The following is a 26,885-nucleotide window of genomic DNA, read 5'->3' as shown; positions in this document are numbered from 1 at the left end:
TTTCTTTCCCCCCCCCCCCGCCCCTTATTCCCTGCCTTTCTGAGGCCGGAGCAGCAGCGGCGCTGCAGGCCGGGCCCGTGGCGGGTACCTGTCCCCGTTCCTTGTGCTCCCTGCCTCCACGAGCCTGCTCCAGCGGGAAGCGCAGTCCCTCCGTCCCGCCGGGAAGCCCAGCGGGGCAGCGGGCGGATGTCCCCGCTGTCGCTGCCCGCCGATGTCCCCCTGCCAGCCCCGGCCCCGCTCCGTCCCGCGGGCGGAGAGCCGCGGGCAGCAGCCGGGCGGGAGAGCGGGATGCGGCTCCGCAGTCCCAGTGCCACAGGCAGCCGGGGGAGCGGGGACGAGGAGCGGAGCGCTGGGGTGGGGACAGGCAGCAGCTGGGCCGGGAAACGTGGCGAGAGGCAGCGGCCTGAGAAGAAGCCGGGCTGCGCAGAAGGGCAGGACGAAACGGGACACCAGTGTGCAACGCAGACCCAGGAATCCATCCCTGGTGCTGGGCCATCCTGGGGGAATGGGAGGAGCCCCTTCGGAGGACAATAAACTCTGGAATGAGGGTGTGGGCTGCTGCTCCTCGCTCTCCCCCTCATTCCACATGCATGATGATACCACATCCCTCCACCTCGCTGGCTTCTTGGGGTTTTGTTCTTTTTTTTTTTTTTTTTCCTCTTTTCCCAGAAATTGTATTTTGAAGACAACCAAAAGGAGAACGTGTTCTGGGTGTGGCTGCATGTGATTTACCCAATAGCTAAAGTGGGGGGGGCGCCGAAGGGGAAAAACAGAGCGTCTGCTGCTGAAGGGACTGGAAGCTGAGGGCTGCAGTAAGTGATGGGGACCCTGCCTTTTCTTTCAGTGCTCCTCGAAATAACTGAGAAGTGGAAGAGAATGGAGGGAGAGAACGTGGGGAAAACTTTTCGTTGCATGCTGAGGGTGTGTGCGGAGCAGGGCTTAGCCATCCAAATGGGAAAAGAGATGGGGGCTGGAGAAAGGAAATGGAAAGAGGAACAAGCAGGTGGTGTTATAAATTCAGTACAGAATTTTTTCAGAAATACCTGGAAAACTGGCCACATGAGGAGGGAGACAGGAGGGAGGCTGGGAAGACCATATGGTCTTGAGAGGAAAATGGGTACAACAAGCAAAGTTTCTGAGATACAGGGGAGAGTATAGCAGTTCCTGCCTTAGCTTTCCTCTGTTCTCTTCTCCACTCCACAGGGATGAAGACCTCTGGAACCTGTATACTGTTTTGTGTCTTAACACTCTTCTTGTCCCCAGCTGGTGAGTCCTTATGCCCAGGAGAAGGATTTCTTCCCCATCTGGGCCCCACAGAGTTTCCTATACAGAGTAATGTGCAATGACTTAAGGACAGAGATATGTAGAGGGGTAGTGAAGGGGGAAGGACCAAACAGGAAAGGCAAGGTGGATATAGGATTGTAAGGAAAAAATTAGAAACTGGAAACAGTTTCCCATCTGTGACACTCTCCAGTAAGTACTGGGAGTCATAAGAGACCGAGGTCCACAGCTTCTACTGCAGTTGTGTTATAGTAAGCAAAACATCCAGATCAAGCTGAGAAAGAGGGTTAGGTATGCTTTGTGCTTACTGCTGTACCACCTGTGTATGCATGATCTGCAGGGCATTCCCAGTGCTCTGCAAAATTTGTTCTGTCATAGTTGTGACACATTTGCTGTCACTAGCAGTTCCTTCTGGAATGACCTCATTCCAAGCCACTCTACTGCTGGGAGGTTTTGTAGTATTTGTACAGCTGTTTTGAGAAACCTCACCTCTGTAGTTCAGACCATTTTCTGCTTTTGGTGGTGGTGGTTCTGTTATTCTGGTTTGTGTCTCCATTACTTTGTTTGCTTGCAGATCCTTTGGCAAAAATTCAGATCAAATTTGGTTTAAAAAAAAAGCACAACAACAATGAAAAAGATCAAAACAAGAGGGCAGGATCAGACATTATAGTCAGAAGACTCAGGACAGATAGTGAAAGGTTAATTTCAGTGAATGGTCAAAGCTTTGTCCAGGAAAGACTGTATGTAGGAGAGAGATGACTACCTATCACATTCAAACCAGGTTATTCCAATATCCTCCTTGATCCTCCCCTCGTGCTGAAACCTGTATCTGCTCCAAATAGTACTTTTTCCCTTAAAGGTGCACAATAAACAATGTCATGTTTATGGTTGTGGACCAGGGAGGTGAGGCACCTAAGTGATGAGCTTATAGGTGGACTAAAATTTGAAAGAGGAAAAAAAAAAGGCTGTGGTTTTTATTATGCATGATGGAAGCCTAAAAGGAATATTTCTTACTTTTGAGTATTTTGTTTTAGCACTTCTCTTTGGGTTTGTTTGTTTTAACTTGGAAAAGAACATGAATCACCAGCCAGTCTCTCATTGTTTCTTTTGATTTTTGGGTAAGCTACAGATTTGGTGAGTTAGGGTTGCAGTTCTAGACTTCAAGGATTAATTTACTGCAGCTTGGATAAGAAAGTCTAGTTGTTTATAAGGCTTATTTATTGGCCACCATAGTAAATATAAATTGAAGGTGGGATAAGAAAAATCACCCTTTTTGTGTCCTTGCCTCGTATGCAGAGATTTCACTTATGTCCTTTTGTTTTAGAATTGGACTGGTTTTCTGTTCAACCCCTGAGGGAAAACAAAATCTGTAATAGCTGACTTTTCAATGTTAGAAAATAGGGAGGACCCTCCCTGTCTTTCCTACACATCTCTTCGACTCTAGCACTGCTGGCTTCTGCAAAGGTTTCAGGATTTGCATCGGGAACAAACGAGAAAGTGCTCAGCACCATTGTCTTCTCTACTTGTTACAATTAAGAGATTAGCCAGAACAGGGGAAGTTTTGGGCTGTATTAAATTGTGTACGTAAGTTATTATACATGTCTGGCTCTCCCTGGGTTAATCACCAGCAGCTGAGCCCTTGCTGGCAGCTGGGTGGGGAACAGAATCTCAGGGTCCAGCAACTCCTGTCATGCTGTAGAGCAGGATTATGCAGGGGTCCCAAGAGACCCTCTGCAGCCCGCAAGTAACTGCCCTTGGAATGTGGAGGAACTATGACAACAGCTCCAGACCTGATAGTTTTTACCCACACAGTGCTCCCATTAAGAGCAGAAAGCTGCAGGCTGAGGTCACAGGACGTAGCGGGATGTGTGGATTTTTGGGTTGGTCATGCACACATGCCTGCAGTGCCCTGGCTTTTTCCTGCCAACTCCTTCCTTCATCCCACCGCAGTTATGCAGACATTTCCCTCGTCTGTGGCTAGCAGGAAATATTTTCCTATTTCTGGCTTCTGTAAGGAAGCTGCTCTGTCACCCTTTATATTTGAACAAACAAACAGTATAGCCCAGCTTTAGTTTCTTCCATGCAGCATGCACAGCCAAGCCTTCATCACTGCCCTTCTCCAGTTCACCTAAAGGCTGAGAGGGGAAAGATTATCTGCTCTCTGCTCCATACCCAGGCTGGATGATTTTCCTAAGGAGATACAAAAGCTGCAGTCTGCTTTTTACTGTACCAATGACTCAATCTGTGCCCTCAAGTAAATAATTTCCATGACTCAGTTTCCTCTTTTATAAAATAGAGATATGGATTTTGCTCAGCCTCCAGAGCAGGGAGGCCACATGGATTTTTTTTTTTTTAATCATTTTATCAAAACGTGTCAAAAGAGTTTTCAGAAGGGCAAACTCTGGTAGCAGATCTGGAGGTATTTACTAACTTGTCCCTGTGCCTAGTCATTGACCCTGGTGGAAGCAGCACGGATAGGATCAGGACCTGCTGTATCCATGAGCTTTTAAACAGCAAATGGAGCCGGCAGTGCAGGCTGAGGCTGAGTCGAGAGTGTTTCTCCCTTCAGCAGAGGGCAGTGGTGTCTCCTGGATAGATAAACATTAAAATTTCACAAAGCCTGCAGGCTATAAAAATCTGACTTTCTTCCCGCCTCTCTCTTCTTCTCTTGCAGACTGGTGTCCATGGATGGTCAATGGGCAAGAACCGGAAAGTGTAACTGGTAACTATTACAGGCATGTTAATGTGCTGAAGATTGCTCACGTCACCCACTTGTCCTGGGGAGTTACAGCCTATTTATTAGAAAATACTGTTCTTTGTTTCCTTGCCTCTGCCATTGTGAGCTTACCTTTTAGTGAGGATTAAACCTGCTAAGTGTTACATGCTCTTTACAAATAATTCCCTAGTGCAGTGGGGGGGGGGGGTCCTGAACACTTAGCTGAAGGGTACAAAGTCATGTTCACAGTCAAGGCTGGTGGGAGATCCACAAAAGCTGTAAGTCTTTAACCACGAGACGCTTGGGGAACTCTAGTGATGCTCAGAAAAACCCTAGGGAAAATGGTGCACAAGTGGCATGGTGCTTTAGCAGTGAGGCCTTTGGGAAAGAAGTGATTGATCTTCTTACTGGTTGTGTTGTTGGGGGTGAATTGCTTTATCCCTCTGGACCTTAATCCATTTTTGCCACGTGGTAAGGTAAAATGAAGGCACATTTCATGCCTCAGCCCCCACAGGACCACAAAGGCTTGCCTTTTCTTCAAACCTGAAGCCCCTGGCTAAGCCTGCAGACATCTCCCAGCTATGGTCCTATGATGTCTAATATCTGGGCTTTCCCAGAAAACTATTCAGAAGCCAGCCCAAAACATGTCCTCCAAGCATCCTTTCCTTCATGCTTTACCTCTCTGCCTCAGCTTTGCCATCAGTTGCTTTTCAAAGAAACTCATCCACTGATGAATTTCTGCAGTCAAGGCTAGGTTTTGGACTTGCCTCCCTCCTTCTCTGCCATAGGTGCTTCAGCTGTCCTAGTGCTGCAAGAGCCCCCAGCACATAAATTTCAGAATCTTTCTTTCCCATCAAGATGCCAACAGTGGCCATATCTGAGAAGTCAAAATATGCATCCAAAATTCACTGAGGGTTGATACAACATGTGCACTAAGAAATCCAGTCCCAGGCCAGTCACCAGAAAGGGGAGAGGATACGGGCGGGTTGGGGGTACTGTGGTTGATTATGTATTTGCTGGGTTGGATCCCACTCTCTCCTGAGCCTATGATGGCAGGAGAGGTAGTTTAAGCTGGCTCTGGCTGGCTGTGTAAGGGACCATAAAGTAAAGACAAGCTTTTTCAAGGACATTCTCTTTTCCAGATGGAGTTAGCCCCGACAGCAGCACTGGTAAGCTCCAACCCCTTGGCATCTTCATGCTTCTTTTTCCCTTTTCACCACTCTTGCCTACACAGAAGCAGAAATTACCCATTGTGCCCAGAAACCCCTGATTCTACTTTTGATGTGCAGCAGCATTCTTCCAGCACTTATGGCTGTCTGGGAGTCCATTCTGTGCTCCACGGAGGGAGATGAATTTAGGGTGACTTAATGGTCTGTTCTCCAAGGAAATGTCAATCTCAGTTAATGTACCAGGGCTCCCTGAAGATGTTTCCACTGCAGGAAGCCATGAAGTTCAAAGCTCACACATCCTTGGGTTCCAGAGAAGGTGGCAGTAACAAAGAGCCTAAATGCTAAGGGTAAGAAATAGAACAGGCTCAAACTGGGACACAGGTCATGTGTGTCTGCTGACAGGTAGCAGATGTGCTTCAGTTCTCAGGAGACAAAGGTGCCAAAAAACCCCCTGAAAGTAGTAAAGCAAACCCTGAGCATTGCTGGAGAGGGGAAGTGGAAATTCTGTTCTTTCAGTGCTGTCTGCCCCACCATGCCTGTGGCTGTGTCACAGGGGGGCAGCAAAATGTCTGTGAAGGGAAGGGTAGATGGAGGACTTGGAAGATAAGCACTTAAGAGCACACAGTGCCTGTCCTTAGAGAGTGGAGAAAGCCTCAGGAGGACACAGAGCTGATGGGAGTGTAGGCAATTGCAACACCGGGCAATGGAGGAAAAGAGCAGCTCAAGAAGGAGCCTCCCCACTTTTTCCAACCCTGCTCAGAAGTCTGTCACCACTGGCCTTGGGGATGGTTTCTGTTTCTGCTGGAGCAGTGTCTCAAACACATCCCTCTGAGGTGGTGAAGACCAGGCAGGGCAGGGAGAGGGAGAACACATGTGGTCAATGCTATGGTTCAGAGAGAGGCAGCTATGCATGGTGTTTCTGGGGAGCGTGCTCTGACTGTATGGAAACTCATCTGAGAGTGGTGTCTTGTTCTGTAAAATATCAGCTCCACAGCTTGTCCCCTGCCCTGACTCTGCTCATCAACTAGCTGCAGTATTTCTTGGGGTCAGACTGCCAGGAGACAACACTGGAAGAGGAAAGTGGAAGCACAATATTGTGTCTTCCAGATCTGTGGTCTTCGTGGTTGGGATGGGAGATGAAAGCAACTGTGTTCACTGTATGAGGCCTAACATTCTGTAAGAGGGTAGATAGGACTTAGTGTCCAGACCAAACTGGTGGTGACCAACCTACATCTAAAGGTTAAAAGACTAAAAGTGAAGCCTTTACAGCAGACTTGGGCTTCAAAATGCTTATGTTGAGGGATCAAACAAAACTCAAAGGACATGCCATTGGGACCCATCTTTGCTCTGCAACATTCTATCAGCCCTAGCACACCCAGCATATTTGAAGGAAAAGCCTGCAGTTACTCTGACGAATCAGATAATAACAACACCGTGATTAGCACTGAATCTATGAACCAGATGTGAGATGGCTACTAGTCAGGACTGGTAAGCTATCAGCAGTACAGTGGCAGGAGGAAGGAGACTGGAAGCCCAAATCAAGATCTTCCAGTACATCTCTTTTCCACGTGCAGCTGTCCTATCACCTGTGCTTCTTCCTCCTGGTGGGTTTATTCTCAGTTTGCAGCCACACATTCTCGGCCCTCCTTCCCTCTCTTCATGCAGTCCCTTACACACCTGGAATCCTGCCTTTTCTGACTGCCCCTAAGCCCCACACCCAAAAGATTCATTCTCTTTAACACAGGTCTATGTTTCTGGCTAACACTGTGACATCTGAGGAGAAGTCCTCTGTAATTGCTCATAAGAACTTGCACCTGGCAGTCAGTTCTCTGAATTCCTTTCCAGTTCATTACTGGGTAAATTATAAAATGTATTGGTGTGCTGTGGTACAGATGGGTTGCTTTATCAGAGGGAATAACAAACCAATCTGGTTTTGACCCCTTGTCATAAAGAACCAGTGGTGTTGGGATGCTGTTTCTTAAAGGTGTGTGTCACTGTTCCTTATGAAGGGCAGTTACAAACTCCTTCTGCTCTTGACTCGATAAAGGGTAATTACAGCAGCTAAAGAAATTTACCTGACCTTTCAAGTCAGAATGTCCTTACAGTGTAATTTTGAACAGTAGTGTGATGCTTTATGGGAAAGCTTAGGCAAATTTTTAGCGTTGTTGACTGCATAACTGGCACTTAACTCACATTGGATTTGTACCTTATGGTTTCATTTCAGTAACAATGAAATCTTTTTCCACATTAGAAGTTACAATGGAAGCCTCTTGAAAGGGTTTTCCAGATATTTGTTTTGATTAAGCTGATTTCTAGGAAGGAATCATGGTAAGTAACTAACTTTGCTGCCTTCTGTCTTCCAGTTCAGTCTGGCAATGAAACTCCAACAGCTTCATCAGGTGTGTTTTAAGTTTTCTGCATGTACCCCCTCTCGGACCCACCTTCACCCACCCTGTTAGCTGTCCAGAGAGGTTCTGTCTTGGGCACAGAACTTTGTCTCCCGGAAAATTGCTTTAAATTGTTCCTTGAATTAGAAATATTGGAGAATGATGGTGGTGGAAGCTGAAGCCTTCTCCTGGGAAGGGAGAAGCTGGCAGATCAGCAACCCAGATACAATGGGTCAATATTGTGTCAGTGGCCAAGACCTGGCATTTCAGAGTGACATGCAAGGAAATCCATTGCAGTTGATTGTCTGGAAAAGAAAGGAATTGGATGTGTGTCCTGAAATGTGATAATTGCATATCTATTAGAAACACATGTCTTAAATATGCAGCTAAAATCTGCATTTTGTTTATATGTGTCTGTCCCCTTTACAACATGTGCCTCCTGTATTCTGGGCGTCCAGTGTGCTTGGTTTGCCTTTCACTCAACTTTCCTTTCCTCTTGTCTTGCGAAGCAAGGGGTCAGAAATGTCAGCACTATTTTCCTCTTCTCTAAACCAACCCCATGTCTCACATGAGAGCGACAATAGAGGCTGGGGTCCTTCCCTAGAAGCCTGGAGGACTATACCTCGTGATTAAGTTATATCTGTGCCTGAATGAGGGCACCTGGCCATGATGCTGGATTGCACCTCCATGACTGTGTGTGTGTTCTCAGACTGTCGTGAGGAAAAGTTCCCTTGCACACGCCTGTACTCTGTTCACAAGCCAGTGAAGCAGTGTATCAGCTACCTCTGTGTTACAAGGTAAGAAACCAGCAGTCCCTAAGAAAATCACTGAAAATTGCCCAGAAATGGTATGTCAGGTTCAGCAACGAAGAAGACTAGAGGTTTTCTCTGGGAACCTATGGGTGAGATGAATCTTATCCTCAGACCATCCTTTTAGGGTAATTTTTGAAAACAGCACAATGACTACAGTCTGTGCAGCACTAAGGAGCTGTAATGTGCCCTATGTTGTAATCCATATTTAAGGTATTTAGTCATTTATGGGGCCATGAAAATCATCAGAGATATGGAGCACCTCTCCTACAAATATAGGCTGAGAGAGCTGGGATTATTCAGCTTGGAAAAGAGAAGGCTCCACGGACAACTCATTGCAGCCTCTAGTACCTAAAGGTCTTATAAAACAGGGAGAGCAACATTTTACATGGGCAAATAATGATGAAACAAGGAGGAATTATTTTAAACTGAAAGAAGGGAGATTTAGATTTGATGTCAGGAAGAAATTCTTTGCTCAGAGGGTGGTGAGGCACTGGCAGAGGTTGCCCAGGGAAGTTGTCAATGCCCCATTTTGAGACTGTTCAAGGCAAGGTTCAGTGTGGGGCCTTCAGCAACCTGATCCAGTGGGTGACATTCCTGCCCATGGAAGTGGGTTTGGAACTTGGTGATCTTTACGGTCCCTTCCAACCCAAGCCTTTCTGTGATTCTAAGATTTCATTAACTCTTTACAAAGATTACTTTGCTATTGAGCAGCCTTATTCTAGGCTAAGAAGCCATAAAAATTTAGGATTTGCTTGCTCATTAGTGAATATACATGCTTATTCCCTGTATCCCATTTTTGTTTCTTTGTGTCCCTGTGCCTCCTGGTCCTGGTGATCCCGCAGTGTGCGTCGCATGTACATAATAAACAAGGAGGTGTGCACTCGCACTGTCTGCAAGGAGAATGAGGTCATGCAAGGTGAGTGGTATCACAGGCTAGCCTAGAAGGACATCTGCAGCTATGTGATAGTCTCCAAGCTAACCAGTTGGCTTAGACTGTGATCCACATGTAGCAGCTTCCCTGGGCTTGGAAAGAGTTCTAATGCAATGCAGTCTTGGACCTAATACACATGCTGTTATAAAAAAACCTGGGAAGTAGGTATTGTACTACTAAGAAATATGCTAGCTCTCTATTCCTCAAACTTGATCATGGTCTAGTAGTCCCAGACACACCCTTACTCAAAGTTGTACTACTTTGAGGTTAAAGAGTAAATCTCAATATTTCTGTTCATGAAGAGAAGCAGGATCCAGTCTAGATTTTTTTATGCAATCTTTATTGCAGCAAAATACAAGGGGCTTTAATATGTTATGTACATGCATAAAGCCAGAAGGAAATTTATAAAAGCCTAAGGACTTGCTTTGCTTGCCTCATGTACATGAGGGTTCAGCAGTTTCAACAGTTTCTGTGGATGCAGTGAAGGATGTGCCTCTAATTATTCTGCTGGTGAAGAATTTGAAGGAAGCTTTGGTTATCTGCCAACCTGTGTGTGTCTGCTTGTCTTCAGATGAGATCTGTCGCCAGCTGGCTGGCCTTCCTCCTCGCCGTCTCCGACGATCCGGGCAGCCCCTGCCTCTCCCTTGCAGACAGCTCCTGGAGCAGCAGCGCAGGCCTGATGCTCTGTGAGCTGCCAACAGAGGAGAGGAAGAGGAAGAGAGAGAAGTCATCATCACTACCTACAGTCCAAGACAAGTGCTTCTTGTTTGTGATTCCCCCATCATTTCCTTGCTTCTGTGCCTTCTTCTACATCCTCTTCTTCAGAAGCTGCAGTGCACAGAGTAGCCTCTCTGCTGGTCTGTCATAGTAGCTGTGGTCATCTTTATAATCTGTTGCTGAGGATATGGGATTCTCCCCTCTTTTCTCTCACACTCTGCCTGGCAGGCTGTGAGCTGCTCATTTCCCAGAGGTCCTTATAAATGTGCTGCACCTTCTCTTGCTTTGCCCCTGGAGAAAGACAGAAATGGGGACAGAATTAAGTCCTGCCCAATGGTGCAGATGCCCTGAGCTGCATCTCATCTCACCTGCATGCCCTAGGACTCCTGCCCTACATTTCTTGCCTGGCATCACCATGAGCTCGGTTGTGGTTGGTCAGCCTGAGCCTCTCCAATTCTCCCGAGCCACTGAGTTTGTTGTGTGATAGCACATTCTCCTCCTTGTGTCTGCTGGCCTCAGGGAAGTGACAGAACTGGGAGATGAGCTGTCCCAGGCAGACCTCATTGTCCCTGGGTGGCAACAGATCATTTATAACTACCTCTGGGAAGTTTTTGTCTCAAGCCCATTGCCTCCCACACTCACACATCTGCTATGAAAAGGAAAAATTCTGGGTTTAGTATGGCATTGTATTTTTCTCAAGAAGATTATGTTGAATCAGAGTGCTGTGTTTTCTACTCCTCCTCTTCTCTCTCCTGTTCTTGTCTCTCCCTTCCCACTGAAGACATCTCTTGATGCCCATTCCAGGCAAGTTCCAGGGAGCAGTAATTACAGCTGCCTCCACTCCTAAGCCCAAGAAAGCCCATGAAGAACCTGTGTGACCTGACATTACTGAGACCTGGCAATGAATTATCTTGTCTTGGTGTCCTGTCTTGGTCTGGCTACCTCCACACTCTCCAGTTGCTGTGTCTGCTTTCAATCTCCAGTTGAGTTCCTACCTCCTGACCTGGAAGCTCCTGCACAAAGCAGGAAGGAGTTGCAGATTAGAATCGATGTGGGAGCAGAATCATTATCTGGGATTGCTGTTTATCTGGGACCTGGGATTTTCCTGCAGGATCTCTGACTGTGCTGACCCTCACAGAGGCAGGTGCTGATGGGGAAGGTAAACAAATCTGCAGGTATAAGTGCTTATACAGGTCAGCCTGGGCAGAAGAATTTGCTGTGGCAGCATTGAATGTCTAGTCTGCTCAAGGACTTTGTTTTCTAGATACATGGAGAACATTTCCAGGTATATGGGCATGATGAGACTGGGTAGGGTAAGTGGGGAAGAAGAGTCTGAATTGTCTGAAATCTGAAAGAGTCTGAAATCACTCCATGTGACTCTTCGTGGCATGATTCTGTGGGGCACCAGAGGATCAGCAAGACCCTGTCTCCAGGATCTCTGGGTTGTTCCCAAGTAACTGAAAGCCAGTTTGCTAGATTTGGCAATCATTCCTCTCACATAATAAACTCTTCTGCTGAGCAGAGACCATTCAGTCTTGCAGGAGCACTGCCCTGTTGCACAGAGCCAGGCTCACACAGTATCAGGGGCAATGCTGCACAGAGGCAGACATCTCAGAAAAAAGAGCAAAACCAGTAGTGTAGGACCATCTCACCAGGACCTGCATTTCTGCTGTATGCAGCAAGAAGCTGGTTACATCCTCTGTGTAGGGGAAGACACTCTGTGCAGACAGATTCCATGTGAGGTCAAAATTAGCCCTAGATGGGCTAAATCTCTCTATACTAATCCAATATACAGGAGGAAGAATTCCAAATCATGCAGAGACTAGAATTTTGTCCTACATACAGGAGCACTGCGCTGCTACTCAGAGGATGATGCTCCTCTGGAGTACTCCAGGCTCACGAGACTAGGAATGAAGGAGGGATTTCTGTGTACTGAGAGGGTGCATATTTCTGTCAAGAGGAGGGTACTGACAGCTTGGCCTCAAAGACATTCAAGCCACTGGCTTCCATGCTGGGATACCTGTGAAAATTGCCTGTGTGGAGGAAGCTAGCATGGAGATGGGATGTGAAATCTTGGAAATTGGACTAGGTCAAGTCTGCACTCTGTATTTAGAGGTGAATATACATTGCTATAGATACATAACTGGGTAACATAGCTACTGTACAGCATATAGAAATTTAACTTTCATACAGGTTGGGAAGTGGTTAGAAGCCTTTCTGTTGCTTGCTTTCAGCAGGGACAGGAAGAGGTGCTCCTGTCCAGGAGAACACTGTTTTAATGCTAGAGTCTATATAATCCATATTAAAAGAAAATTTATTTCCTGTTATTCTTGGCAACTCTCAAGTGTTTGGGTTTATTTGTCTCTTGCTGTATTTCCTCCAGATTTGTGGGGAGACTTGATTCCAGACCAAATCTATCGTTTGGAATCTTTTACTCCCTGCTAGCCTAGACCTCTGCTGTTACCCTCCTTTCATTCATGAATCACAAGTCTTCCTGGGAACTCTTTTTTTTTTTTTTTTAAATCATGGATAGCTGTGCTGGATTTTCCTGACAATTGGTAGCTGCTGAGCACAGGGATAACTCCTCCCAGCCCATGAAATTTGTGCTAAGGACACATCTTTTCACTGTGCACGTGCCATGACTTTCTGGTGGAGAATTAACATCTCCAAATTAAATGGCAAGATGACTGAAATAAAAGCTGTAAGAAATATCACATAAGCAGAGAAGAATTTGTTCGCTACAACCATTTAACCCAATAAGGGGAATAACTGAGACACTACATTAAAAATTACACATCTAGGTCAAAAGGATTAGGAAAATTTCTTTTTCATTGATTTTCTGACTTTTTCATAGTTTCATCAGGCACTGACTGCACATTGTATTTTGGTTGAAAAGATGAAGCACTAAGACATGGGGGACTCTGAGCAGCATCTTCATGTCAAGCAGTCAAGTCTGCATTTAGATGGTATTTCTAGAACAAAAGTGGCTGTAGGCCAAATTACCCATTAGGCTGTCTCTGAGAGTGCCCCATAGATCTCCAGGACTGAACCACACAATGCAGATTATTGCCCAGCACACTCCTCTACATCCCTTCCTGGGGTGTCCTGATTGCAGACTGCTGTAATGGATACAGCCTCAGCCCCAGTGACTGCAGATACTGCTCCCACCTACACAGGCCAGGCCCTGCTCTGTCTCATAAACTCAGCCTTTGCAGTGCTCCTGTACTGGCTGTGTGAGCCAAGCACGACATGTGCCATCAACTGTTTGTAATTCATCTTATTCTTCCTTTTCCCTTACACTAGAGTCGGCCCCCACTTCATTAGCACTTGTCCCATACACAGATTTATCTCCCCTGCCACGTCAACCTGAATTGCCATATCTGGACATCACTTTCTCTTGCAAGCCAGGGAAGTGGTTTTAAATACGCCTCCAGGTAGGGGTGCTGCTCGTGCAGTTGGGCTAGCCACAAAGAAAGCTGACAGAGCCCCGTTTTTAGAAGCATGATTCTGCATTTGTGGCTGATTTTCATAACCTCTCCTGACCTGGAGCAGGAGTTAGATGCCCTGTGGTCACTTCCCACACCATGGCTGTTCCTTCTTCTTTTGTTGGAACACCTCCCCAGTACCGATCTGTGTGACCAGTTTGAAGGCTGCTGTTTAAAGCCAGTGCTCCCCTGTCTGCTCCCCAGTTTGAAGCAGTGCCTCACTGCTGGGCATGTGAAGCTAACAAGCATGGGAGGGCTGTTGGGAGTAGCTGGGATGTCACCTAGAAGCTCCTGAAACTTATTGCCTGAATCTTGTCCATGAGAACCCACAGTGTGAACAAAGAGCGTTGACATTGGGCATCTCAGCTTGGAAGGATCCCTCAAGGAAGTACTGCTGGCTGCCGTGTGGGCTTGTCCTTCACAGAGGGAACTGGTCCTTGCCATCCACCCAAAAAGAGCACGTCTCCTACACAAAGAAAAAAACTCCGTGCTGGGTTGAAAGCAAAAGAGATTTTAGCTTTAATTTAAAAAAAAAAAAAGTTGGGTATTTTTTTCCGGAGGTATTAAGTACATGATCCTGTAGTATTGACCCCTGACACTGCATGGTGACATTGTGACAGGGTACATTTGTCCAGCTGTGAACAGCTCCTTGACTGGGGCACAGGAAATCTGAACTCCAGTTCTGAATCTCTTCACCCCCTGTTCTCTCATCTTTAGCATATTGCTTTTTTCTCTGTACCCTGCCATCCTTATCCCCTGTAATGAAGCAAGTTGGAATAAACTCCCACAAAACAGCGAGGTGGATTTTAGTCCATTAAAAAAAGGTATTTAAAAATGTGTGGGAAATACCACAAAGATATTTGATTGTCTACTTTTGCTATCAGTATAAATTATTTTTGCAAACAAAAACATGTTCAATAATACTAATTATATCAGTTAAAATGCAAACAGCATGTCCTTGTTGCTAGTATGCTAAAGTATATTTAAAAAGTGAATTGTGAAAAATATTCAATTCTTTTAATGAATAAATTATCTATCAGAATGCAGTTTGGGGAATTTTACTAAGATTGCAATTTCCATACAAATACAGTTGGTCACAAATTAGCAAAAAGGTGTAATAGAGAAGCATATGTCATTCAGTGTGTCTAACTAATAAGTCATGTCAGATCTCACCTGCTTAAATATAAGAATGAATGTAGGTTAAGCTGTGCAATTTTTTAAATAAATGTGCTTTTTGAGATAGTATATGTTCCCAGTTAAGATCACAGATAAACTTACACTGAAAGCTAGCCTGCAGAGCTAACTTCAAAGCTGCTCAGATGGCTCAGAGCCTTGTCCAAGTGAATTTTGAAAAATACAGCAGGGGAGGGAGAATCCACAACTTGTTCCAATATTGCACCACACTTAAAATGGAGAATAGTTCCCTGATGTCAGATCAGAAACTCCCTTTTGCATCTTTTGTCTGCTGCCTCTGTTCTTTCTGCTGTGCATCTCTGAGCAAAATCTGCCTCCCCTACAATATTGCTGCAGACAACTCAAGCTAATAACAAGAAGAAACTTTTAATTAATACAAAGCACAAGCTTAATTGCAAAACAAGGCATTAAAATTTTTGAAATCCATTCTCTTCCTTTGGGGAAATTGTGTTAAAAATGCAAAAGATGACAAAAAATCAGTGGTTCAATTAAAGGATTTGCAGCCTGTGTTCCTGCATCTGACCAATTTTTCTATGCTCACATAGCCTCTACTTCTTGTGCAACACCTTCTCACCCTGAGGTCACTTTCAATTTCTCAGCTTGGGTTTTGGTAGCCTTGGGTTTCACTGTTTTGCCCTTAGCTGGATCTTTGCCTCTTTTGGTCTGTCAGTTTTCATATTCTGTAGCTATTTCTTGGCCATGCTGGCTGCCAGCATCTTGGCTTTCCTTGGGACTTCCTTCACAGCCAGAGCTAATCCAAGCTCCTTGGCAGTGCCAGTCGAGGGCCAGCTGGGTCTTGGCCTCTGCTGCCTTCTTGGCACCTTCAAAAGCTTTTCTTTTCTGCCTGGTGCAGTGTGAGTGTAGTTGCTCCTGAGACTCTCCGTGCTGTGGTGACCAGTGATTTTCCCATCAGCTCTGCCTGAGCCCAGCACTGTCATCACACACCTCTCTCCTGGCTCCACTGTCTATCAGCTGCTCTCTTTGTAGTCATTCATTGGTTCAGCTTAGGAAGGCGAGTGAACTCTTTGTAGTCTCTGCAAACCTCCTTGCTATTTCTGTTCCCTGAGAGTCCCCAGAGGCACTGCTTCACAATGGATTTTGCCTCTCCAATCTAAAAGCTTTTCTGGCCTTGTTCCCCATTTTCCAAATTGGAACAGGACCAAGCTAGGCACCCTTACGTAAATTTGCCTGTGCCTTACCCGTACTTGCACAGAAGTGATGGAAGAGAGGAGTGGGCCTGGTGTCCTCATGCTGAGCACAGACTGGCAAAACGAAATTACCTGGGCTGTGTATGTGAGTGCAAGATCAAGAGATGCTCATGAGGACTTCCAGCCAAGGAAACCTTGTGCAACTGCAAGGTTCTCAGCACACAACTGACAGCCAAGGAACATCCAACACACGATTTTTTACTCAAATCCCAAGACTTCTGTCTCTTTCTCTCCAACAAAGTACTTCTCCAAGACAACAGCAAAGTTAAAATCAGGATTTACCACCCAGGCCCCAGGTGCAATCTCTTTTTGCACTGAGTAGCAAGAGCTGCAGCACTGCACAAACACGAGCTAATCACAGGCAACACTGGTTTGCAAAACCATAACCACAGCTAGAAGGTGAGCCTCATTGTGAAAAACTGCAGTGCAAAACCAAGTTTCTCCCTGTGGCTAGCAGATGACTGCAGAGATATGGAGCCAGTGACTTCCACTGAGGAGGAGAAGATGTGATCTGAAGCAGGGTGTGTGGTGCCCAGAGCAGGGGGCTGAGCTGTAAGAGAATGGAGTGACACTGGAACAGAGCCTGCAGCTCCCTGAGCTCACAGAGGGTGTTCTCCAGGTCACTGCAGAGTCAGGAGCCGAGTGGGACGGGCAGGGGATGCTGGAGACTGAAGCTGCAGGCATTGCAATGGGAAGCAGCAGGGTGCAAGCAGCTCTGGTAGGTACTTTACCCCCAGCTCTCAACATGGGAAGGGCACGTTCTGCTTCCATCACAGAGTCTGTTTCTCTTAGTTTAAATGAGATAAGCTCCCAATCACATCACGGCCTCAAGCCAGAGAACACACTAGAGGACATTTAGCATAAGTATGTGGATTTTGGTCACATTTCTCATCTGCATTCATGATGGGGAAGACATTCACTAGGTCTCAAACACCTCAACCCAATCTAGCCCCTTTCCTGCCTTCCTGCTGGTGATCCCAGCATGTATCAGTCTCTGGTAGCAAGGGCTGGAAGTGCTGTGGCCTAGAGACATGGTAGAGGGTATTAATACAGGCAGGGAGAGAAGATAACTGTGGGGTCACAGGGCCAGAATTAAGGATTATTAGTTCCTATAAGGAGCCCCAGGCTGAGCTGGCAGAGAGCTGCAGGGCAAGATGAGAAGCACTCACAGGGCTGCGGTTAAAAAATGTTTACTCAATTCAATAGTTTCACTCTAATTTGCCTTGTCCTCCAGCACCAAAACAAGCTCAAACAGTGAAACAAAAATAAACTGCAGGTCGAGTCTCCAGGTAAAGATTTTGCAGTGCAAGCCTGGAAAGCTGAATTACTAGTAAAACACACAATAACATATAACCTTAGTGCACACCCAGCAACCAGATGTCCTCAATTCTGCATCAGTGGCATCACTGACAATCCTGCAGCATGCAGCAGTGCAAGTTTTGTAAACCCACCATCCCACAAATCCTGAACTCCTGCCTTTTTTACTTCCCCCTTCCTTCTCATAACCTGGGATCCTTGTTCTTCTCTAGTTTAGATGCAGCCTCCGTGACACCCACCCCACAGTGCTCTGGCTTTGCATTTGCAAACCCCACCACCACACCACCCCTCTCTGGTGAAGTCCACCCCAGGCAGACCTCACACACATCCTCACAGCTTTTATATATCTCTGTGGTGCTGCATATTCTGCAAAAATCTCTGCTTTGCAATGCAACTGCTGAAACCTTCTCCCCAGGCAGGGCATCCAAAGCTGCATCACAGGATGAGTTGGCAGTGCTAGGGACAAGGCTCTCTGCCCCAGGTCCTAACAGCAAGCTGCTCTACATCTGCTGTGGAGGTTTTTTTTGCACCCAGGACTGGAGCAATGGGAGTGGTGTGCCTGGCAGAGGTGTGTGAGCAAATGCACTACTTTTGTGTTGGGTTTGTCATTCTAAAGAGGGTGATGAATCTTTGTGAACACATTGTAATGTGTGTTAATTACAAATAATAAAGAAGCATTTTGATTTATAGACTCACACTTAGTATGTGCTCATATTAAGTGAGCGTGTTCTATGTGCTCATAATATGAGCATAACAGCCTCTTTATCTGCCAGTGCCTGACTGCAGGGAGCTCCACCATTCCCCTGATCAGGGTCTCTGTGCAAGTCAGTGGCTGTGGTGCCTCAGCACTTGTGGAGTGGAGAAAGTTCTTCTGTTTGAAGTTTTCTCATGAGGCCAGGGGAAGCAGGTGCCTGTGTTTCTTTTGTTCAGTGTAAAAGCAACCAACTGGTGATAGAGGCGCTACTTTCAAAAGGCGATTTCTGAGCAAAGGATGAATGGAAAAAATAAATATATATTTATAATGGTATGCACCAACACGTGACTTCCTGTTGACTAAACAAGCAACCTCTCCTCTGCTTTGGGGCTAGATAATTTAAATTATTCACTGTATTTTTGCTGTCTAATTTCTTGGTAATTTGCTTTCTGAATCTTTCATAAAAGTAATGGTGGCATTCTTCCTCTCACCCCACCTTACACCTGACCACTGCTCTGCAGCCAGCAGTAACTTCTCTGTTCTCACTCCAAGATAGAAAATAAAGCCCTGAGCACAAGAAACCTGGAGGGGTGCTAGAACATCCTTCCATGATCCCAAAAAGCTGGAGCAGTGTCTCTTGCTAGATAACACTCCAAACACAGCAGCACAGGGACTCTTTCCAGCCTTCCCCACCAGCCTTTAACTGACCTGGGCTTTGATCAGAAACAGTGACGGAGACATCTTCAGTATTTTCCTCTCCTGTCTTCAGGTCCCTCTCCAAATATGTTTTCATTGAGCAGAAAGGACAGAAAACAGAAGTGGTCAGCATATCTCCTTGTGTATTAGCTCCCAGCATGTCTTTGACACATGCAATAGATTTGGCAATCTACAGCCAGGGAGAAGGCTGGACAAGCAACCAGATCAGGGATCAGCATCCTTTCCACAGTTTTCCAAACTACTATTTTTTTTAACCAGAGCAGGGGTGACATCTGCTAATGAGCAAAATCTTGCTGTGGCAAGAGAGTGCAGCTCCTGTTTTAGGCAGAACTGCACAGGAACTGAAGGTCCCTCTTGAAACGTCCCCTAGACCTGCTACAGGACACTAAAACATCCACACCAGCAGGTTTCTGCTCTGGGGAGTAGAGATAGAGGCAGATAGATAGAGAATCTCTACCACTGACTTTGTGCACTTGCACCTCACATGTGAGGGGAGTTACCAGTCTAAATGAAGGGCATTAGAAAGCCTGCAGTAGTGTTTAGACTAGAGAGACTTGCCATTAATTATAGCTCATCTGTTTGTTCATCCATTCTTTCTTTTTCATCTCTCTGGAGAGTAAAGAAACTCTCAATATTTAAGGGAAAGAGCATGTCTTAAACATGGAAGGACGAATTCCACTTGCAAGCAGGACCAGAGAAAGGATCTAGTTATATGTTTTACGAGACTTGACATGTAAAACCTTTGGGAAAATAATTTTGCACCAATTAAATTAATGGGGAAGACCTGGCTGGACATGGAGATATTTCTTGACTCCTTTCAAAGCAGAAAATTTTATATAAAATTTTCTGCACTCTTTTGCCTATGAAAGTTGAGAACCAGCACAAGAATAAAGATAAATTTACTTTGATTTATTGACTGAAACACACAGTTGTGATCTCTAAGAAGCATATTTCCCAGAGTGTTTTGCTTTTTGTTTTTGCTTTTCTCTTTTTTGATGTACTGTGTAACAAATGTCTTCTTTGAACTATTAAAAGAAAATCTAGTATTAAAGTGTGATGTGTTGGTCTGACTTAGGAGATTTGTTACAAAGTGCTACTTGAGTAAAGGCTGAAAGGGGACAGCTGTTTCATTAGCCAGAGTGCTCTCTTAGACCCTGTTAAATAGGACAGGGATTCTCAAGGATTGCAGTCTCTTCTAGCTTTGGTCAAACACTAGGAGCCAGATCCTCAAGGAGGATAATTGCCACAGTTCTTGAGACCAATGCAGCTGCCGAAATGGGTGTTCATTGAGCATGTGTCCTACCCAGGCATTGCTCTCAGGAGTAGGACAGCCCATGCCTGGGCCTTGCAGGAGTTCTTCTCCTTTTCCTGGAGTATGCCATACTCCCTACTCTCAAAAACAAGTCCTCCCCAAGTGCTGGGCTAGAGAGTGTGCTCTATTCTGGCAACTCATCTCTCCTTTGCATGTTTTTGCATATACTGGTTTCACAAAGCCTTAGCATTCTGAAAACCGGTAAAATTAATAAGGAAAGTTAATCAAGCAGAGAAAAAACGAAGAACTACCCTAGCATGAGGTAAACAAAAGCCCTGCTTCTCAGCCATGCACCACTTGAGGCAGAAACGGAGCAGAATGTCCCCTGGCTGCCTCCTGCCCTGCCCACCCAAGGCACTGCCCCATCCCTCAGCTGTCCCTCAGCCCTGCACAGGGGAGGGTGCCAGGGCAGGAGCAGAGCCTGGGCAGCCCAGAGCACTGCTGGCAGAGCAAAGTGTGTGCATGCTGAGTGCCAGCCTGGCTGTGACAGCGCAGACCTCAGTCAGGGGTCCTGACTGTCACCCTGCCACCAGCAGAGCTCGCTGCTGGTGCCACCTGGAGCAGCAGGATCAGGCCCAGAGCCACCCCCCACTGGTGCTTTGTGTACAGCTTTGTAATGTAGATCTGCCACCACTCCTGGCATGGTGACAGGGCTCAGATACCTCTGGCAATGTTCAGGTGCCAAATCAGGCCAGCCAGTCCCCACTGAACCCTGGGGGCTGCGTCCCTTTCACTCCCGTCTTCAGCTTCGGCGTTGCTCCATCCAACTGCCAGGCCTTTCAGGCGGTCACAGAGGAGTGGGAAAAGCCTGGCCATGATTTGGTGTTCCCTGAGCTCCTTCCAGCAGGGTGGCTCCAGGCTGCAGCACAGAGCTGCCTCTGTGGTGGAGCAGGGCAGGGTCACCACCGTCCCTGCACAGCTGCGTGATGCGAAGCCTGGAGGGATGGTGTGGTTTTACACACATTCACACTAGTGGTACACAAACTCTCAGGTCCCCCTCTAACCACTAGACAATGTTTCCTGCCTTGTTATGCTATTGATGTTATTTCAGAACAATTTTGCAGGCAGGGGGGCCAGTAGGCAGTGCAGGGGCGGTGGTGACCAATGGGTGCCGAGCATCTTTCAGAACTGATGCCCCTTTGCATCTCAACACTTTTCTCTTCAGCTCCTGCAGCTCCAGAGACCCTTCTAACTCCTCCCTTAACCACACCCCGATGAAAGCCAGCAGGGATAGATAGGGGTGAATGGGGAGGGGACACACAGGCCAGTGCACATTTCTGTACATCAGGTCAGAGGGCTGCACTGACAGAGCCTGCGAGACAAACTCCCTGTAATCCCATCACCTGAGAGAGACCCTGGGAGTCATGGACAGGTAAAATGAGTGCTTCTAGTTTCTTGCTCAAATGAAAGATGAGATTAATTCTGTCAGAATTAACTTCCTTTCCCTCTGGTGTTTGCCATCCCTTTCCCCATCTGACTTGCTGATCTCACTCCTTGCCTGTCCTGCTCTTGCAACTTGCATCTCCGTGTCTCTGTTGCTCTTTCTCTTTGACTGTCTGCCACCTGTACTCTTTTCCCTTTCTGTAATTTCTTTCTTGTGGCATTTCTCTGTTCCTTTCATTGTTTTTCTTTTCTAGAAACAAAGGATGATAACAGAAGGATGAACAGTCAGATGCTACCTGCTGCTTAAGCACCTCAGTTCTCTCCTTGCACTGCAATTACTCTGTGAGCTTATGACTAATCACTCTCCACAACTGCATACTATGCACACATTCAGGAGGCTTCACTCTGCTTTCATGAATCTTTATTTGAGGAGATCTCTCTTCAGGCTGCTTCTTCAGTGCCCAGGTATGATCACACCTCCTGTGTCCTTGCTGCTTTCTCTTGAGCTGTGCTATAGCCATAGGAGTTGCCTGTGTATCCAGCAGTTTACACCTAACCTGACATCTGCTCCATTGCTCCACACAACATCTGTTCATTCATTATTCTGCTTGTACCAGCCTTATTCTGAAATCCTCCCTGGGAAAAAAAACCCCTGGGACAGTGAACTCGGGAGGAAAGAGAGAAAAAGAACTGATGTTAAAGAACATTTCTAGTTGAACAAATGTCTTTTGTGATTCAAATTGTCTTCAATTTGTTCTGAAACTGAAAAATAATCTAAGTGATTGTAATTTTATTTTTCTGTGGTTTGGGGTCATTTCTTGTTCTTCGCTCTTATTTGCATCCACATGCTACTCTGCAGGGGCAAAAACATTGACTAGAGAAAAATGGAATGAGATGAGAAAAAGGGACAATTAGAAGAAGAATCAGAAACATTTTGAAAGCAAGTGGTTTTGCCCAAAATTTAAAAAAATAGAAAAGGGAAAGTCTGTTTTCCCTGATGTTTTTGATGTGATAAAAAGCATTTTTCCATATAGATTTTAATGAAACATCAACATACTTGTAATTGGTTTTCACCTGGCTTATATGTTTTATCATCAAGCACTTGCCTTGTGCACAGTGTCTCTGCTCTGTTTCCTGCAGTTGTGGCACACCCCAGGTAAGAGCTCTGCAAGCCCCTGGCCTACCACACCTGTGCCATTTTCTGGGGTATCCTTTCTGGACAATCTGAGGATCTGTCACCACAGAACAGATCCCCTCTCCAGCATCTCTGTTACAGGGCACAGTCTTTTCCATCCCTGCAGTAACACATCTAAGACTTAGGAACCTGCAGTGAACTACTGGTTGCTAATTTTATGAGGAGACCAATATGTGTGTGTGTTAGGAATATACACAGGTGTTCATTTGTAAGTGTTTGTACAAAGGCAGGGGAATAGGGTGAATCTAAGGTGGTAGGAAGTGAGTCAGCTCCAAGTGTGAGAAAGATGATAAAGGACATCCAGTGGGTTTGGGAAACAGGCACACAGTGTGAACAGCCGGAGAAAGCGGTGACGAAATGCAGTGGGAGCAGGTCGTGCTCTACTCCCGACTCAACCTGCAAGCCCAGCAGAGCAGGACTGCAACAGTGCTTAGGGGACAGACCTCCAGGAATGGCCTCAGACTGTTGTTGAGCTTAATGAAATACTTAGTGGGGATGCTTTACCCTCTTGAGTGTGTGCAGTGTTCTCTACGGACTTCTAACAGAAGGCACGCTCGCACGTGATGTGCTTCTGCAGGAGCCTGCCTGCATAAAGCACAGCATAACAGTGTGTGTGTGTGCTTCCTCTTTGCCTGCCTGGGGACAATCAGGGGAGCAAGGGTGCCTGAGGGAGAGTGTGTCTGATGCAGGTGAGGAGCAGCAGGGAGTGCCACACAACCTCAAAGCAGTCACTAGGTAACAAAAGGCAAGAGGATGTGCATGACTGTGTGAATGAGTACCTGTGATGCAGTGGCCATGTGTCAGGGTGCACAGGGTCAGAAGCTCCTGGAGGAGCAGAGAGGATGCCTGCTGGTTGGTCATTAAGTGCTCTGCAGTGCTCAAGCTTTATGCTGACATTGGCAAACAGATGAAGGGTGCATGTATGTGCCTAGACTCTCAGATTTAAATTCCTAACAAACCCGATTTCCCCTTCACTTCACTGGTGATCCTCCTGAAAACCCAGCTAAGTATCTCTTAAACTTACCCCATCTTTGTGCTTAACATTAGCTAACAGTGGGAAAAGATGACAAAGGACGTGATATTTTTAACCTATTCACTTCTGTTTTGCATTGCTGCGGGGGAGGTGAGTATCTCACCTCAATGAACCCAGCTGCCTGTGTCCCTCCACTTGGCAGCAAGGCTGTTAGATATGGCTCATGGCTACCTTACACCCTCCCTGTGCTCCTGCTGCCTGTCCCCAGCAGGATCCCTGGGCACGGGAGCAGGCCCATGCCAGTCCTGCTGTCTGTCTGCTGTGGAAATGTACTTGAGTCTGGAGAGGTGTCAGCATGCCTACCCTTTATATATTCCATTAGCTACTGGATGGCATTTTTCCCTAGTCCTGCACACTTTCAACACTGTTCTTCTTTTAGGCTTGGAAGACATTCAGTCCAGTCTTCTCTGGAGAGATTCTAATTTGATCCGTCCCTTGCCCCAGTGGATTTTCAGGGTTTCATATAACAAAAATAACACCTCTTGATGACTGAACTCCACACCCTCTCATTATCACAGGTCTTCTCATATGCCTTCACCCTTCTTCCTCGTTGGTGTCCATGTTCTGGATATTTTCAGATATTTTCTCACTCTGCCCAGCCATAGTTGCTGTTTGACTAATCACTATTAATTCACATACCATTTCCACTCACAAGGTCACCTGCTTCATCCCCAGAGTCACGTCTGCATCCTTTCCCTAGAACATTTCATGCAAATTACTGACTCTTCTTGCACCGAGAGGCTTGGATGTGAAGAGGCTATTTTTGGTGCTGAGCCCTCCACAGAGGCACGGTAAACTGCTGGCTGCAGGGTGGGGCTAATGTAAATTCTCTCTCGTCTTCTCCTGCAGCATCCTCATGCACAGGAGACTCTTCCTCTACAACTTCAGGAACCTGCGCAAGGCCAAGGGCCGCCGTGAAACCTACCTCTGCTATGTTGTGAAGCGCCGGGACAGCGCTACCTCCTGCTCCCTGGACTTCGGATACCTGCGCAACCAGGTTCGGGAACACGCTGCCATCCTGTCCTGAGGTGCCTGCAGCTCCGGCTTGCCTGGGGCACAGGGGACAGAGGGCTGTGACAGCAGTGCAGGCACACCTGGGCGCTGTGCTGGCACACGCTGTTTGAGGGGTGCAGCCTCCGGCTAAAGCTGTACCCTGTGCTACCCCCGAGGGTGTTACCAGCAAGATATCCGCACTCCCTGCTGCTTTACCAGTCTGCCTACCCTCCCGCTCAGCTCCCGTTTGTACATCCCTCGACATCGGTGCCCTCCAGTGCCTCTCTAGCCCCTGAGCACTGCCGTGCCTCCTTTCCGTGTGTGTGCTGACCCAAGAACAGGACCCCCGCTTTGTTTCTCCCCCCTCACACCCATCACCCTTCCCTCCTGCCCCTCTTCCCGCTGCTCCCTCCCCTGCCTCACGCCCTGCCCGTCTCTCCCGTCTCCCCAAGATGGGCTGTCACGTCGAGGTGCTCTTCCTGCGCTACATCGCCGCCTGGGACCTGGACCCGGGGCGCTGCTACCGCATCACCTGGTTCACCTCCTGGAGCCCCTGCTACGACTGCGCCCAGCACATCGCCAGCTTCCTGCGCTCCTACCCCAACCTGACCCTCCGCATCTTCATGGCCCGCCTCTACTTCTGCGAGGACCGCAAGGCGGAGCCCGAGGGGCTGCGGCGCCTGCACAAGGCGGGGGCACAGATTGCCATCATGACCTTCAAAGGTGAGTTGTGCAGGCAAGAAAGAGATGATGGAGAACTAAAGGGGCGTTAGGAAGACCCAGGAGAGGGGGAGAAGGTAGAGCAAGGAGCCAGAGAAGATAATGCAGAGTGTGATGAGTAGTGATCCTAGGAGGGGTCAGTGTCCTGTTGAGCATCCTGTAACTCCCCTCTACCTTGCACAGATTTCTTCTACTGCTGGAACACATTTGTGGAGAACAGGGAACAGACATTCAAAGGCTGGGAAGGGCTGCATGAAAACTCTGTCCATCTTGCCAGGAAACTTCGACGAATCCTCCTGGTAAGGGCCAATTCTCCTTCCAGTGCCTCTTCCCGCAGCTTATTCGTCTCTACAATTCCTCTCTGCTCTTGCTGCTCATCCCTGCCATCTGCCATTTCATTCACTCATGTGTCTTCACCTTCCACACCTTTTATGCCTCTTTCCTCTCCTCTCCTCTCCTCTCCTCTCCTCTCCTCTCCTCTCCTCTCCTCTCCTCTCCTCTCCTCTCCTCTCCTCTCCTCTCCTCTCCTCTCCTCTCCTCTCCTCTCCTCTCCTCTCCTCTCCTCTCCTCTCCTCTCCTCTCCTCTCCTCTCCTCTCCTCTCCTCTCCTCTCCTCTCCTCTCCTCTCCTCTCCTCTCCTCTCCTCTCCTCTCCTCTCCTCTCCTCTCCTCTCCTCTCCTCTCCTCTCCTCTCCTCTCCTCTCCTCTCCTCTCCTCTCCTCTCCTCTCCTCTCCTCTCCTCTCCTCTTTCACTTCCCCTTCTTCCACCTCTCATCCCATCTCCTGCCATCCTTCCTCATATGGGTTTCTGCTCACTTGATAACTGTCCTATCATTTGCATTTTGTCCTGCAGCCGCTGTATGAAGTAGATGATTTACGAGACGCTTTTAAAATTCTGGGACTTTGAAGTGGAAGTCATCAGCAAACAGAAGATTTCACCAACACTTGTTCTTTCATTTCCAACTCTCTCCCTTACAACAGACCTTTCTCCTCTTCCCTCCTTATATCGATCTTCCTTCCAGCCCTGTGTCTAGAGATAAGACTATCCTTACTTTTTATTTCCAAGGAGAATTAGGCTGATCTTGTGAAGACACCTTCCCCAGGCTCACACCTTATGCATTGCTAACTGGGAATACCCAGGACTGCAGTGACATTGCCAGAGAGTGATTTGCCTCCCCTCAGCCCCTGCAGAGCTAATCCAGGTGATCCACTAAATGGACCTCTGTGTTTAGCCTTGCCCAGGTGAGAACAGACAGCCTCCAAAGCTGTTCATGTGACTGTGTTCTCACTGGCACTGCACATTTCATGAGGGCTTCAGGGAGCACATTTTTTGGCTCTTAGAGCTGCACTACACTCAGCTGTTCTGTGTCCTCCCCTGTGAAATGGTTTATTTGTCCTTCAGGATGTTGGTAGGAAGTTGAAAACCATCACGACTGAAGTGGTGCAGCCTATGTATTAACAGCAAAGTTGGCCAGCTACTGGAAAGCTCAGCTGAGAGTGTTGAAGTGAGTCCTTAACAGCCCTGGTAGCTCAGCTTGAAAACCTCACTTGAAGCCAGCAGGTCTGTCTAAGTGGATTGTGTGCAGAGCACCACAGCTCTCACTGTATAGAGTGCTCTTCATC

The 26,885-nt window shown here is 47.0% G+C and overlaps 2 protein-coding genes across 2 annotated transcripts; both read left to right on the top strand.

The window, feature by feature from the left end:
- Positions 1 to 575: 575 nt before the first annotated feature.
- On the top strand, positions 576 to 12,350 carry MFAP5 (microfibril associated protein 5). Its single transcript, XM_063394313.1, is given in 10 exon segments — positions 576 to 635; positions 637 to 747; positions 749 to 812; positions 1,204 to 1,266; positions 3,956 to 4,003; positions 5,140 to 5,166; positions 7,530 to 7,565; positions 8,263 to 8,350; positions 9,208 to 9,281; positions 9,868 to 12,350. Coding segments are annotated over 10 exon segments (675 nt in total). The 5' UTR covers positions 576 to 590; the 3' UTR covers positions 9,987 to 12,350.
- Positions 12,351 to 24,383: 12,033 nt separating this feature from the next.
- Positions 24,384 to 26,417, top strand: AICDA (activation induced cytidine deaminase; the record flags this gene model as incomplete). Its single annotated transcript, XM_063393434.1, has 4 exons — positions 24,384 to 24,548; positions 24,997 to 25,267; positions 25,448 to 25,563; positions 26,116 to 26,417. Coding segments are annotated over 4 exons (606 nt in total), but the record flags the coding sequence as incomplete, so codon positions are not given.
- Positions 26,418 to 26,885: the final 468 nt, after the last annotated feature.

This window comes from Prinia subflava, chromosome 3, assembly GCF_021018805.1.
Source record: "Prinia subflava isolate CZ2003 ecotype Zambia chromosome 3, Cam_Psub_1.2, whole genome shotgun sequence".
NCBI classification, from domain to species: domain Eukaryota; kingdom Metazoa; phylum Chordata; class Aves; order Passeriformes; family Cisticolidae; genus Prinia; species Prinia subflava.
The sequence above is the reverse complement of the archived record's forward strand: the minus strand, read 5'-3'. Positions and strand labels throughout refer to the sequence as shown.